General features: G+C 37.8%; 1 protein-coding gene across 6 annotated transcripts in view; it reads left to right on the plus strand.

Moving 5' to 3' along the window:
• SMAP1 (small ArfGAP 1) overlaps positions 1 to 15,632 on the plus strand; it is a 192,442-nt gene that overhangs the window by 98,219 nt on the left and 78,591 nt on the right. For 3 of the 6 annotated variants that reach the window (XM_010371535.2, XM_030928337.1, XM_030928336.1), the window contains 2 exons: positions 2,411 to 2,486; positions 15,026 to 15,106. In XM_010371535.2, the coding sequence (XP_010369837.1) occupies positions 2,411 to 2,486; positions 15,026 to 15,106 (157 nt within the window). The remainder of the gene's footprint in view (positions 1 to 2,410; positions 2,487 to 15,025; positions 15,107 to 15,632) is intronic. The other 3 variants (XM_010371506.2, XM_010371515.2, XM_030928338.1) reach the window with 1 other exon arrangement.

Consider the following 15,632-nt stretch of genomic DNA (forward strand, 5'->3'; position numbering starts at 1 on the left):
AAGGAGTAGTTTTACTTCCAAGTGTTTTTGTTTTGTTTTTGATTTTGAGACAGGGTCTCGCTCCATTGCCCAGGCTGGAGTGCAGTAGTGTGATCATTGTTCACTGCAGCCCTGACTTTCCAGGCTCAGATGATCCTTCCACCATAGCCTCCTGAGTTGGGACTACAGGCACGCAACCACCACACCAAGCTGATGTTTGTATTTTTTTTGTAGAGATGGAATTTTGCCATGTTGCCAGGCTGGTCTTGAACTCCTCGGCTCAAGTGATCAGCCCACCTGGGCCTCCCAAAGTGCTGGCATTACAGGCAAGAGCCATTGTGCCCAGCCAGAAAACTTGTCTTTATAAACAACATCCAATTATTCCTCTTAATAAATGGAATGTTTAGATTTTCTGTCCAACTTGCATCCCAGGCCCACTGTGAGTGTTTTCATAATGCCCAATTCTTTTCATATCCACCATATAGAGCCTCACTTAATGTCTTTGATAGATTCTTAGAAACCACAACTTTAAGCAAAATGACATGTAATGAAACCAGTTTCACCCTGGGCTAGTTAATATAAACAAGAGTTAAGTTCCTATGGCATATTTCTGGTCACAAATATATCACATTTCTAAATAAAGACCTGTAACATGTCTAATACCAAAGTTTGAAATAAAGGTAAGTTATATACATACGTTTAAGAAAGATTAATAAAAACAAGTGAGATAATTATTTACCCAATTTTTAGTGAATCAGTGAGTGATAGTCATAGTCATGGGGGGTGGGTCAAATCAAGGAATAAATGTTTGTAAAGCAAAAATTGTAATGAGCACCTCCTACCATCATGAAGTTGAAAAACAATAACAAATATGATGGACTTGCTGAGTACTTTCTTACTACATCATTTATTTATTGTGCATTTGTATGATGTGTACTTGACACATTTTTTTAAAACTATTTTTGTATACATTTATTCATTCATTTTTCAACCTGCTTACTCCAGGTTAGAGTTGCTGGTGGCTGGAGCCTATCCCAGCTGCTCAGGTTACAAGGTGGGAACCAGTCTTGGACAGGACACCATTCTATTGCGGGGTACACTTACATACACACCACATTCACTCATTCTGGGCCATTTAGACATGTGAAATAACTTGAAGTGCATATCTTGGGGATATGAGATGAAACTTGAGTACCCAGAGAAAACCCAAGTAGATAGGGGAAAATTCGCAAAGTCTACACAGACAGTGGCTCGGCTAGAAATAATTTTTTTGTCTCATCAGTGTCATAACAAAACAACATTATTCTGGGACCTGTTGTGTGGTCTGTCAACCCTTTGTATTATCTGTTGCCTCAACTGTCAGTTTAAAAGGCTTTTTTTTTTTAAACTTTTTATTAATGGTTATTGACTGAAACTGTATTGTATTACTGCCCAGGTAACTTTTCCTTTGAATAGAATGATCCCCTTAACTTGGGGATCCACAGAGACATTATATTTCAGTGTGATTAGTTTTTTTTTTTCTTCTGTGATTCTGTGTGTTTTATGCATTGAAAAGAATTATCAGAAAGGAGTCCTCAGGCTTTACCTAAGTACCAGAGGAGCTCATGTCACTAAAGAGGTTTAAGAACCCCTGATGTGAGAATTTCTATTTCAGTGGAATATGACAAGTGGTAAGAGAAGTTACCGATGTCACATAATTCTAAACACTCAATCCCAGTATAAATTACTCACTCTGTTAACAAGTCAGATGAGTCCAGACAACTTCAAGAAATTAAAGAAGACTAACCTTGGCTCTAGCTTCTTGACTTTCCCATTTCTCAACTTTGCAAGGATAAAATTGGCCACTGTTCTTCTGATACATATGGAATCCTATATGATGTGCCCAGAGACAGCATATATAGTGGAAAAGAGCATAGATTTTGGAATCACAAGTGCCTAATCTTTCCAAGTTGCTGATTCTTCATCTATGATACGGAACTAATAATATGCACTTTAGTGGGGTGTGGGAGGAATTAAAGGACCCGAAGCGTGTACAGTGTATATAGTACACAATGTCTGGCTCAGTATGGGTACTTGCATAGATGTTAATTTCTTTACTTATACTAAAAACCCCAAATGAACCTGAATTGAATTTAAAGTTTGGTGATGAAGTGATAGTGGTGGTGGTGATGTAGGAATTAAGAATTGTCATTACTTTTCTTTCTAGAATTAGTTTGGATGATTTTTGTTCAGTGAGAAAATTTCCTGAAAGAGGTAGACTTCTTTGGGAGAAAGAAAAGTAATTTACAGAATGTAGTTGCAGAAATAATGTGAAAGAGAGCACAGACTGAGGAGTAGGAAAATTAGAGTCCCAACTTTGTGGAGAGGAGTGAATAAAGGGAAGTGTACATATCACTGAATTCATGCTTTTCCTTAAGTTATCTGTTTCCAGAGCAGTGGAATTTTTCATCAGAGATAAATATGAAAAGAAGAAATACTACGATAAAAATGCCATAGCTATTACAAATGTAAGTAAAACCTTCATCTCTCATCAATTGTTTGTTGACTAGATCTCAAACTTTTAGCATGCAATACAGCTTAATTTATTTATTGTGAAAATATACTAGTTGTATATATTTACATTTGAATATTAGAACTTTTTTGGTTATATAATGTTGAGCTCTTACGGAACAGAACTCTTGATTTAGAAAGGAGCATATTCTAAATCTAATAACCACTCACATGGCATTTAATTGAGTTGATTTTTGAAATTTGCAAAAAGCTAGAACCACTAATTGAAAATGGTGGGAGAGAAAATTTTTTCCCTAGATTCTAGAAATGTATGAAAAAGAAAAAAGGCAAATACCTCTTCCTCTAAGGGCTTTCTTTGGTTGGTCTGTTGAGAAATGAAACCAGTAGCCCAGGAATATATTAAAACATGGCATTTACATTTGTTATTAGCAAGCATTTTGATGCTTATAATAGTTGAGTCTTTACAGTAGTAATCAGATACCATCAGGTACCCATAACAACGTTTTAGTCAATGACAGAGTACGTATACAATGTTGGTCCTATAAGTTTATAATCCCTTATTTTTACTGTACTCTTACCTATGTTTAGATATACCTACATACACCGATACTTACCATTGTGTTAGAATCGCCTACAGTATTCACTATAGTAACATGCTGTATAGGTTTGTAACTAGGAGTAATAGATATTACCATATTACCTAAGTGTGCAGTAGGTTGTACCGTCTAGGTTTGTATGAGCACACTCTATGATGTTTGCACGATGATGCTATCATGTAATGATAGGTTTCTCAGAATGTATCCCAATTGTTAAATGACACAGGACTGTTATGTTTTATCAGCTGTTTCTTTTTAGTTTTTAAAAATTTTTCTCATCCAAGTTAATTATAGTCTAAGGCTAATTGCCTTTATTGTTGAAATCATGTTTTTGGACTTTGATTCCTAGATTGATAAGCTATAAACCAGTTAATCTTTTGGCGAAGTCATCCATCAAGCAATTTAGAGACAATGGAAATAGATTCGTGTCATTTTTCCTACAAACTGGTTTACTATTTGGCCCATATGGAGAAGCAATATATTAAAAATTCAGTCAAATCCTAAGAAAGTTAGGATATTTTAATATGCTATCTTTGGCCATAAAAAAATCTTGTTTAAAAAGTTTTTAAGTATCAGCTCAATATGGTAGCTCATACCTATAATCCCAGCACTTTGGGAGGCCAAGGTGATAAGATCGTTTGAACCCAGGAGTTCAAGACCAGGCTGCTGGGCAACATAGTGAGACCCTATCTCTTTTTATTAAAAAAAATTTTTTTTTGACTGGGCATGGTGGCTCATGCCTGTAATCCCAGCACTTTGGGAGGCCGAGGCAGGTGGATTTGAGATCAGCCTGTCCAACATGGTGAAACCCTGTCTCTACTAAAAATACAAAAATTAGCTGGGCCTGGTGGTGCATGCCTGTAATCGCAGCTCCTTGGGAGACTGAGGCAGAAGAATTGTTTGCATCCAGGAGGCAGAGGTTTCAGTGAGCCAAGATTGTGCTACTGCACTCCAGTCTGGGTAACACAGTGAGACTCTGTGTCAAAAAAAAAAAAAAATTAAGTTTTTAAATATCATTAGTGTGTATTTTAGAGCAAAGATATCCTTGTGTGTTGCATTGGAGCTGCATTTACAGTGGATATAAGAAAGGAAATCTGTTGAAGGATTGATTAAAAATTAACAATATTGAGAATATTTATAATGTCTATAAAATTAAGGCCACTGTAAGCATTGAGGGGGGGAAAGGACTAACTTAAAAGTGTAATGCATTTTCATGTGAAATATTAAGAAATCATTTTGGTTTATTTTAGAGAACATACTGTTTTATGTTAAACACTTTTAAAATATAAATTTTAAAATTATATTTGTAATATGTTTCTTTTCTTAGCAATAAGGAAATTATTTTTACATGGTAATGTATAAGATAGTTTTATTTTGGGATGGTAGCTGTTACTGAGTTGGGTTTTTTCCCCCCCTTCAAGGTGTAATAATGGTATGCTTAGTTGTAAGAATTCCTTCATTTATAAGATATATGATAGAATAAAACACTTGGAGATTAAATGTCATGATACCTAACACTTTCAAGTGGTTTGGTGAAACCTAGCAGCTTTGTGTGTTTGTGTCTGTAGAGAGAGAACAAATATGGCATAGTGTTACTATTTGACTAATATTGGTGATGTTTATAGAGGTATTCACTCAACAGTTTCTTCCATTTTTTTGTAGGCTTGAGAGTAAAAATTTTAAGGTAAAAGTTTGTTTACCTCAGTGTGTACTCCTGAGTTGATAGTACTATTGAAATGAAAATGCAGAAAGATTTACGGAAGTCACAATAAACCCAAGGGAAAATGTATTCCACCTATTCTAATATAAACAAAATAATAATAAATACGTTTATATTGTAGCAGATTTAAAGTATTTTTTCCTCTTTCATGGTGATCAGTGAGCAAGTAACTAATCTTATGTATTACTGAGAATTGCATATTTCTGTTCAGTGTTTCGTCTTCAGTAATAGATTGAGCACTCATCCAAATAAATTTGGATCACTTATTATGCTCGCAATCTCCTAGGATACCAAAACAAAGAGGACCTGATTGTTAGAGACATTTATCATAGTGGAGATAGGAACAGATTTTAAAAAATAAAAGTACCTTATACCTAAGGTATTCCAGGAGTACTAGAGTACTTAAGGGGTATCCACAGAGAGACATTTATCATTTCTTCTTCTTCTTCTTTTTCTTTTTTTTTTGAGACAGAGTCTCACTCTGTTGCCAGGCTGGAGTACAGTGGCATGATTTTCGCTCACTGCAACCTCCGCCTTGCGAGTTCAAGCACTTCTTCTGCCTCAGCCTTCCGAGTAGCTAGGACTATAGGCATGCTACCACGCCCAGCTAATTTTTGTATTTTTAGTAGAGACGGGGTTTTGCCATGTTGGCCAGGATGGTCTTGATCTCTTGACCTCGTGATCCGCCCACCTCGATCTCTCAAAGTGCTGGGATTACAGGCGTGAGTCACGGCGCTCTGCCGACATTTATCATTTCTTTGTATTGGGAACATTCAGTATCTTCTAACTTTTTGAAAATATATGCTAAATTATCGTTAGCCGTACTCACCCTACAATACTACAGAACACTGGATCGTACTACTCCTATCTAGCTGTAATGTCACATCTGTTAAAAATTTCTCCCCATCCTTTCCTCTCCCTTACCCTTTAACGTCCACAGTTCTTCCCTCTGCTTCCATGAGTTCCGTTTTTCTTTTTTTCTTTTTTTTTTTTTTATTAATAACAGCTTTATTTAGGGTTTTCATTATTGTTCAGAAAATGCAATCCTTACAACAATGTAAGGCGTTTGGTGATGCTCAGATCTACAGAAAATAATAATTGTTCCGTTTTTCTTAGCTCACACAGAAGAATGAGAACACGTGGCGTTTATCCTTCCGTACCTGACTTATTTCACTTAGCATAATGGCCCCCAGGGTTATCCATCTTGCTGTGAATGATAGGATTTCATTCTTTTTATGGCTGAATAGTATTCCATTGTGTATATATATCACACTTTAAAAATCTGTTCATCTATTGATGGAAATTTAGGTTAATTCTGTGTCTTGGCTATTGTGAATAGAGCTGCAGTAAACATGGGGGTTCAGGTATCTTTGATATGCTAATTTACTTTCATATAGATAAATGCCCTATACTGGGATTGCTGGCTTATATGGTAATTTTGTTTTTAATTTTTTGAGAAACCTCCATATTGTCCATAGTAGTTGTACTAATTTACATTCCCACCAACAGTGTCTAAGAGTTTTGTTTTCTCTGCATCCTCTCCAGTATCTATCTTTTTGATAATAAACCATTCTAACTGTGGTAAGATATCTTATTTTGGTTTTGATCTGCATTTCTCTGATGATTATTGATTTGACCTTTTTTTATATACTTGGCCATTTTTGTGTCTTTTGAGAAATGTCTATTCAGATCTTTTGCCTATTAGCCTTTTTTTTTTTGCTGTTGTTCGAGTTCCTTGTATATTATGGATGTTAGTTTCTTGTCAGATGAGCAGTTTGCTAATATTTTCTCTTATTTTACAGATTGTCTCTTCACTCTGTTAATTGTCTCCTTTGCCATGCAGAAGCTTTTTAGTTTGATGTAGTCCCATTTTTCTATTTTTGGTTTTGTTGCCTGTGCTTTTGAAGTTTTATTCATAAGATCTTTGCCTAGACCAGTGTTTCCTGTGTTTTCTTCTACCAGTTTTATAGTTTTGGGTCTCCTATTTAAGTCTTTATTATTAATTTTCTTTTTTTTTTGAGATGGAGTCTCGCTGTGTCGCCCAGGCTAGATAGAGTGCAGTGGTGCAATCTCAGCTCCCTGCAACCTCCGCCTCTGGGTTCAAGTGATTCTCCTGCCTCAGTCTTCCAAATAGCTGGCATTACAGGTGCGTGCCACCAGGCCTGGCTAATTTTGTGTTTTTGTTAGAGATGGGGTTTTGCCATGTTGGCCAGGCTGGTCTCGAACTCCTGGCCTCGAGTGATCCCCCTGCCTTGGGCTCCCAAAGTGCTGGGATTACAGGCATGAGCCATCACACCCAACTAAGTCTTTAATCTATTTTTAATAATTTTTAATTTTTGTGGGTGTATAGTAAGTGTATATATTTATGGGAGACATGAGATGTTTTAATACAGGCATGGAATGTGTAAAAATCACATAATGTAAAATGGGATATCTTCCCCCTCAAATTTGACTATTATGTTATTATGTTGAATAAGAGTGGCGAAAGTGGATATCCTTGTCTTATTTCTGTTCTTAGAAGAGAAGTTTTCAGCTTTTCCCCATTCAGTATGATGTTAGCTGTGGGTTTGTCATATATGACGTTTATTATGTTGAGGTATGTTCCTTTATGCCTAATTTGTTGAGAATGTTTATCGTGAAGGGATGTTGAATTTTATGAAATTCTTTTTCTGGATCTATTGAAAAGATGATAAGGTTTTTGTCCTTCATTCTGTTGATGTAATATATCACATTATTGATTTGTATATGTTAAACCATTTATACATTCTTGGGATAAATCCCAGCTGATCATGAGCAGATTGTGTGGGCACGTGCAGTGGATGTCATAGGACCCAGATGAGTTAATCCTCAAGCCCCTGGTTGGGTCATGTGGGCGGTGGTGGCTGTGGCTATGTGGGAGGGTTCTTGGGTCCCCAGGTGGAGGGTGCCAACCACAGTGACAGTCTGAGTACGTCGGTTGTTAGGGCCCTGGGCAGTCCATGCTGGTGTTGGTGGCAGCAGCTCTGAGTCGGCCTATTCTCAGGCATCTAGGAGGCCTTTCCAGATATATATGGTGGCCATGGAGTACCTCTAACCAGACCCTTTCTTGGGTCCCTGAGCTGGGTGTGTGGGCACTGACAGTGATGGGGTAAGCTATTCCTCAGTCCTGTCCACTGCACAGGCAATGTGTGTGGATGGTGGCCAGCCGGGCCAGTCAGTTCTCATGCTGTCCCTGGGCAGCATGTGCAGGTACTTGCATTGGCGTTCCAGGCAGTGTACGTGGATACACAATGGCTCTGCTCCTAGAAGGGGCAGGGACACTCTATGGTGGCAGTCCCAGGCAGGTGGCTCTCAGGTCTGGAGAGCACATGCTTCAGCTCCTTACATCCTGGAGCAGACTCCCTGATGTGCTAGACTGCCTCTTCTCCAGGGTGTAGGCTTCTGCAGGACTCAGGTGCCAGGGACTTGACTACACTGCTGAGTCTAGCTGGTGTTCTGATGCTGAGGCCTTCCAGGAAGATGTCAAGTGCGTTGGGAGATCCCAGGGATGTCAAGATGCTGGGTGTATGGGCTTCAGGGCTGGATGTAGTCTAGTGTTGGCGGTACTGTCAAAATGGCACTGTGCAGCAGCAGCTTGGTCCCAGTGGGTGGGTGAGATCTAACATGAATTCTTTCTGGGATAGTGTAGTTGTTTGGACTCCAGGCAGCTCCTTATACTATGTTCAGGGCCTGTGAGGGCTGAAGGAGTCTCCTGTAGCTAAGATTGTAGGGGCTCTGGTGGGAATGTGGACTGTTAGGAATTTTTGCTTACCTTGCCACCATGATGGGGAGTCCTTCCTGGCTTCTAGCCAATCTTGGCTAACTGCATTGCTTCCCTGTTGTTGCTGCCATTTCGAGTTTCTCTGCCTCTGAGCTTCCTTGTCTCTTCTCTACTGAATCCTACTGTTCTCCCCTAGTGCTGTATTCAATGTGTTGAATAGAGCATGTTGAATAGAACTGCGTATGTGAGGGATCCAGGTTGTGTGCTCCATGTGAGAATGTATTGCCTGATTATCCGAGGTAGAGCTGAAGCAGTGATGGTAGTGCTGGGGAATGGCTACAAACACAGATCAACATTGGGAGAGAGGTTTGACTGCACAGAGACCATGATAAATCAGTTGCATGCAGACTCATATCAAAACCCTATCATTGAGCAGTAAGTGACAATTAAGCTGCATCTGGTGGCAGGCTTTATAGTGGCAAGTGAGTTGATGTACTTCAATTGTACAACTGCATCTGGTGGCAGGCTTTAAGTCAGAATCTGACATTTGCTTTAGTCCACACATGGCCCGCTCATTATTTGATTTACCACAATCCTGTCCACAATCACAGGGCTGGTGTTGTATGAGTGGGAATTTTAGTGGCTGTCAGAATTCTGCCTACTGTGGTCATATAGAATGAGTCTACCTCCCTTGTCCTCCCTGATTTCATTGAGTGACAGGGGAATTTGAAACACTTTGCAGAAATTTGTCCTGTTGGCCAGGCATGGTGGCTCACGTCTGTCATCCCAGCACTTTAGGAGGCTGAAGTGGGAGGATCGCTTGAGTCCAGGAGTTTGAGACCAGTTTGGGTTACATGGCAAGACCCTGTCTCTACAAAAAATAATAATAAATTAGCTGGGCATGGTGGAGTGTGCCTGTAGTTTCAATTACTCGGGAGACTGAGGTGAGAGAATTGCTTGAGCCCAGGAGGTTGAGGCTTCAGTGAGCTGTGATAACACTGCTGTACTACAACCTGGGCAACAGAGTTAAGACCCTGTTTCAAAAAAGAGAAAGAGAAATCTGTCCTGTCTTCCTCCCCTTGCTCACTTACCAGTAGTGAATCACAGTGGGAAGCTAAGTATTTTAAGTGAGTTTAGGAGATACAAGAGGACTTAGGTAGATGAAGCTGAACTGCCACATAATTTGCTCTTTTCCTCCAGCAGTTTTTCTCTCTCCCTCTGCCCCATCCTGTCTCTGTGTCTCTTCAGCTAGTGAGTTGAGATTAATGTAAAAGAACAGGGTTTGTGCTTGATTTTCTTTGTTACTTTTTATTACAATTTGCTTCCTCTTCTGTGGAACAGGGATGTCATAGTGTCTGAATTTCATAGTATTGCTGCAAGAATTAAGATAAAGTATACTCTATTCTTAGTAGGGTGCCTAGCACATAACTGCTTGTAATATAAGCTATTGTGATGGCAGCAAATGACTGTAATCAGGTAGATAATTAAGAAAAATGAATACTCAAACTTAATTTTAAGAGTGTGTATCATTGGAAAAATCTTGGCTTGAGTTCTGTTTCATTAATCTCTCCACATTTTAATCAGCCCCTTAATTATGGGACACCCCAATAGAGCAAGTGAAGGACTTAAATTTTTTTTAAGTTTTCCAGAATTCTAACTGACTTGGCCAAAGATTTTAAAGTTAAAATATTAAATATTAAGATTTAGGCTTCTTCTATACACTTGGTAGCTATGGTTACTTGGTTAAGTTTTCAGTGTCTTTTAATCCTCCTACTGATGAGTTTCATTGATGTGGTTTTTTGTTTTTTGTTTTTTGTTTTTTGAGACAGAGTCTTGCTCTGTCACCCAGGCTGGAGTGCAGTGGCCGGATCCCAGCTCACTGCAAGCTCCGCCTCCCAGGTTTAAGCCATTCTCCTGCTTCAGCCTCCCGAGTAGCTGGGGCTACAGGCGCCCGCCACCTCGCCCGGCTAGTTTTTTGTATTTTTTAGTAGAGACGAGGTTTCACCGTGTTAGCCAGGAGGTCTCGATCTCCTGACCTCGTGATCCGCCCGTCTCGGCCTCCCAAAGTGCTGGGATTACAGGCTTGAGCCCCCGCGCCCGGCCTCATTGATATGTTTTTTATGGGTTATGTACTAATTTAGTAAATGTGTATGTTTTCAGCTTTTTCAATCCAAGTCATGCCATGGAATGCAAAAGACATTGGAAATCATGTATTTAAAATGATTCCAAGACTTCTGAAAAACTTGAGCTTTGTGGTATACTAAAAGCTCATGAGATAGCCATTCAAGAATTGCTGTGATAAAATTTCTACTTAGAAAACATATCCGGGAATTTCCAAAATGAGGTTGAAGGAATCCGTTGCCAGCAATTAATCTATAAGATGTTTTTCAGTGACTGCATCTTTTTCAGTGTTTTGGACCACAGATTTAATTTTCATAGCATTATTCTGTTTAAAAGGGTGGTAGTAGCAAATATTTCAAAAAATTCATCAAGAAAATTTTAAACATTATGCTTTATGGCCTTCAATTACTTTATACCTTTTCAAAGGGTGTTTGTTCACCTTATTCTTGAGACGGGATTCGGGAACTTGTTTTGCATGGTCAGTTTTTCTTTTGCATGAAGACAATTGTTGTTCTGGGAGTTTTTTCACATATAGGTTACTTTGATGGTGGCCTAGCAAAGAACGTCTGAGCTTAAGAATAATCGAAGGAAGGACTGTTAAACTCATTTTATTTCTGAAGAAAACTCATTTTATTTCTGAGGAATGTCTTTACTGGATTTCTACCGCATGTTATCTCATGGATAGAACGGGTGGGTGGGAGTTGGGAAAGACATTTAAATATGACTACTGAATTCACTGACACCACCAATTTCCAGCAAAGTTTTCTAAGGTCAGAGCCTTATGCTCTATCTTATGCTCTATATGTACTAGGAGCCAGTGAAATGGAATTAATATCTAGTTACAAAATAAATTCCTAATTTGAAAGTAAATATGGATAACTTCTGTGGGATTTCAGAAACGTATGTTAGCAAGCCAATCAACTTTCAGAGAGCAGTTGCTGAGATTGAGCCTCCTTTTGGTTCTCATTCTGAGATGCTTTCTTCCTCCTCTTTTCCTGTAACAGTTGAAAATATTTATTGAGACCTGTTGAATGTCAGGTACTAAAGATGGTGAACAGAATAAAATTAATATCTGCCTCAGATAACTTTAGTTGAACAAAGAATACTGATAAGTAACTAGATCTTTATAAGACAACATGTGATAAAACTTACATAATAGGGAAATATTATAAGAGGAAATATTACTCCAGGCTCTATAGAGAGATCAAGGAATACTTTGAATAGTTCCCAGAGGAGGCAGTGTTAACTCAAAATTAAAGGATGGGTAGGAACTAATAGAAGCATGGGTTTCTGAAGCAGAGGGACTAGCAAGAGGAAAGGCCCCTAGAGTTCAGAGAAGCAGACTAGAGAACCAGAAGGAGTCGTATATGGCTGGGCAGAGTGTATATGAATGTAGCCAGAGGAGGGAAGAATAGGGAGATAAGGTAGATGACACTTGTGGCCTGATTAAGGAGTTTGGACTCTGTCTTTATACAATGTATATATAAACTATTCAGACCTTCTAAGCAGTGGTATGTGGTGGTCAGGTTTACTTCGAGAATGACATGGTATGCAGAATGGATTTGGAGAGGAGCAAGATATGGGGCAAGGAGACCAGTTAGGAGGACTAATCCAGAAGATGGATATTGGTGATTTCCTCCTAGAGATTTAGAAAGAAGTCTCGAGTATGTAGCTTTTCGTGTTTCTGTATTTATTTTCTCCTTTTCACTGCCCTTTTTCTTCCCTCATCTACCCCTGTTCTGTACTATCACTTGCTTCCAGTTGTCAATATGTTGATTTCTGTTTCTTCCTTGCTCACATAATGTATATTACCCTGCTAATATGACTTTAAAGAGTAACTTTATTGAAATATAATTCATATATAATAAAAGGTAAATATTTTAAGGTACAGATCAATGAATGTTTACAAATACATATCCTTGTGTAACCACTACCACCACAATCAAGATATAGAAACTTTTCGTCACTCCTGAAGGTTTCTTTGTGCCCCTTGCTAGTCAGCCCCCAACCATGGCCTTGGTGACTGATCTGTTTTTTTTAATCACCATAGATTGTATTTTCTAGAGTTTTATGTGAGTGGTTTCATACACTGTGTACTCTTCTGTGTCTTTTTTCTTCTATTATGTTTGTGATTTGTTATCGATTCACTTGTTCATCTGTCCATTGACTTTTCAGATGTTTTTCTTCTTAAGTAAGTTTGTTTTCTTTCTCAACTGGAACGTGGTATTAAAGCATTTATTCTTTTTCTTTCTTTCTTTCTTTTTTTTTTCGTATTAAAATGTGATGCGCATCTGTAATCCCAGCTATTCGGAGGCTGAGAGGCAGGAGGATCGCTTGAGTCCAGGAGTTTGAGTCCAGCCTGGGTAACATAGAAAGACTCTGTCTCAAAAAAAAAAAAAAAAAAAAAAAAAAAGTGATTAAAATAAAAAAGGTTTTTACTTGAGCCCAGGGTTCAAGGTTATAGTGAGCTGTGATCTTCACACCATACTCCAGCCTGGGTGACAGAGCAAGACCCTGTCTGAAATTTTTTGTTGTTGTTGTTAACTTACTGATATTTATTGAATAGAATTTTATATTCCTGCTACTGAGTTTTAAAAGTGGCCACATCAGCTTATCATCTTCTCAAATGGAGGACAAGCACTTTTATAATGAATTATCTTGCTGCTTTCTAAGGATTAGTAGCTTTTGACATACTCAGTGCCCGTATTGTCTTTTTATATTTTTGTCCTGCTTTTCATGAGCTTAGGCAAAGAGGTCTTTATGATACAGCTATCTTCTTAAGTGAACTTATGGCTTTTTATTCTTTTTTGTTTGTTTGTTTGTTTGTTTGTTTGAGACAGTGTCTTATTCTATCTCCCAGCCAGGAGTGCAGTGGCGTGATCTTGGCTCACTGTAACCTCTGCCTCCCAGATTCAAGTGATTCTCCTGCCTTAGCCTTCCAAGTAGCTGGGATTACAGGCATGCACCACCACACCTGGCTAAAGTTTTGTATTTTTAGTAGAGACAGGGTTCACCATGTTGGCCAGGCTGGGCTCGAACTCCAGACCTCAAGTGATCTGCCTGCCTCAGCCTCCCAAAGTTCTTTATTCTTATTTTCTATATGAAGTAGTAATTAAAGATTTTTAGTAAGTAAATATCCAATAGGACAAACCAGTTTTAAACCAGGCTTTCAGGCTCGGCTTTGACTTTTTTTTTAATGCAAGATCTACATTTTCTTGTGTTGTTTATTTTCTCTCCTGTGTAACTTGCATTAATATTCATTAAGTGGCTAGCTTACACAGTTAGAGCCAACAGCGAGCAAGCAAGGAAAAGAAAATTCCCTAAAGTTTATAGTCTTGTGTTGTGATTCGAGAATTACTGCCAAAACTAACTTAATAACAAGCAGATTGAGGGAGAACTTGTCATCTTGAAGTGTTATTTTGACATTACATAATGACCTATCTGTAATAGCACCTTTAGTTTTAAAAATTCCTCATAGGCACTATTGATATGATAGGGCAATATAGAGATGTCAGTTTTATGGCCTCAAAGATCTATGCATTTTGTAAATGTATTTCAGTTACATTTTGGCAGTAAAGAGAGCAGGAAGATAATGCTTCCATTAAAGTGATCAACTACGCATGTAGAAATTGGGCAGTAAGATGTGTGAAAAAAGCTTTTAGATGAAACCCATTTTCGTGTATAAATTGCCTGTGCTGCATATATAACTGTCTCATAATGCTTTGGGGTAATTCAGCAAGTATAGCACTGGAAATGATGTTTGCCTGCTGATCTTAAGGAAGTATATAAATTGCTTTATAATAAGTCTGCTGCTCAGCTGTTATATTACATTAATCCACTCTTTTTTTTCCTAGCTTTTCGTCTATTTTCTTAAACAGTTGATTAAAATTTTAATTAACTTTTACTATTTCAGTTCTATTTTATTTTTCATTCTTAAAAGTTATTATAAGTAAAAACAAAAACCCGTTTTTGCTCTTCTACTACTTGGGACAGTGTATCTTCATGTTTCAGAGCATTTGTATTTCAGTAGTCACATTGACTAAAGATGAACTGTGAGAAAAGCTTAATTATTTTCCATATACTTTTGGTATGATCTTATCTGACTACATTTTAAGTTTTATATCCTAGTAAAATCCATTTTAAATCATTTATTATTCAGTACTAAACACTTTTATAAATTTCAAGCTGAAATTTTTAAAAAGCAGTACTTATTTCTTGATGCATCATTTTTATTAACATGTCTCTTAAGTGCTTCTATATCTCAAAAATATACAGGGTTTTTTTTTCTTTCCTGTGCCTGTCAATTCTCATTACTTTCTTTTTGTTTTTTCCTCCTCTCTTTTCACCTGCACTCCACAGATTTCCTCCTCTGATGCTCCTCTTCAGCCTTTGGTATCCTCTCCTTCTCTGCAAGCTGCTGTTGACAAAAATAAATTGGAGGTATGGTAATGTTTTAACCAGCTGCGTTATGTAGTGTTAAATGGTAAATTAACTTCTTTTTGCAGTGTGTCATTCGGGACCACTATAATAGTTCCTTATATTTTGAATGATCCCTAGAATTAAAACAGCAATTTCTAGAATTTTTTTATACCACAGCTATGGTTAAGGAACTTTGAATCTATATTTAGTTTCAGAATAACTGATTTATTGGTGCCATGGCTATATCTCAACAGTTAAAAGCAATTAGTTTTTTGTTGTTGTGCCCATTACTATCGTATACTTCCAGGAACTTTAAAAACAAAAACAAAAAAAACTTTTCTTTCTGTGATTCTGTTGTTAAAAGCACTTAAAGTTAATGCCAAGTTTCTTTTTTAAGCAATAGTAAACACCATACAGATAAAACGTGGGTATTATGGGATCATGAGTTCAGAATCATCAATGATAACTGTTAGAATGCATTTTGGGTGGAAGTGGTTGGGGTGCATATACTACCACTGTGTATTTTTAAAGTCATCCCTACAAATAT

Source organism: Rhinopithecus roxellana, chromosome 4, assembly GCF_007565055.1.
Source record: "Rhinopithecus roxellana isolate Shanxi Qingling chromosome 4, ASM756505v1, whole genome shotgun sequence".
Taxonomy (NCBI): Eukaryota; Metazoa; Chordata; class Mammalia; order Primates; family Cercopithecidae; genus Rhinopithecus; species Rhinopithecus roxellana.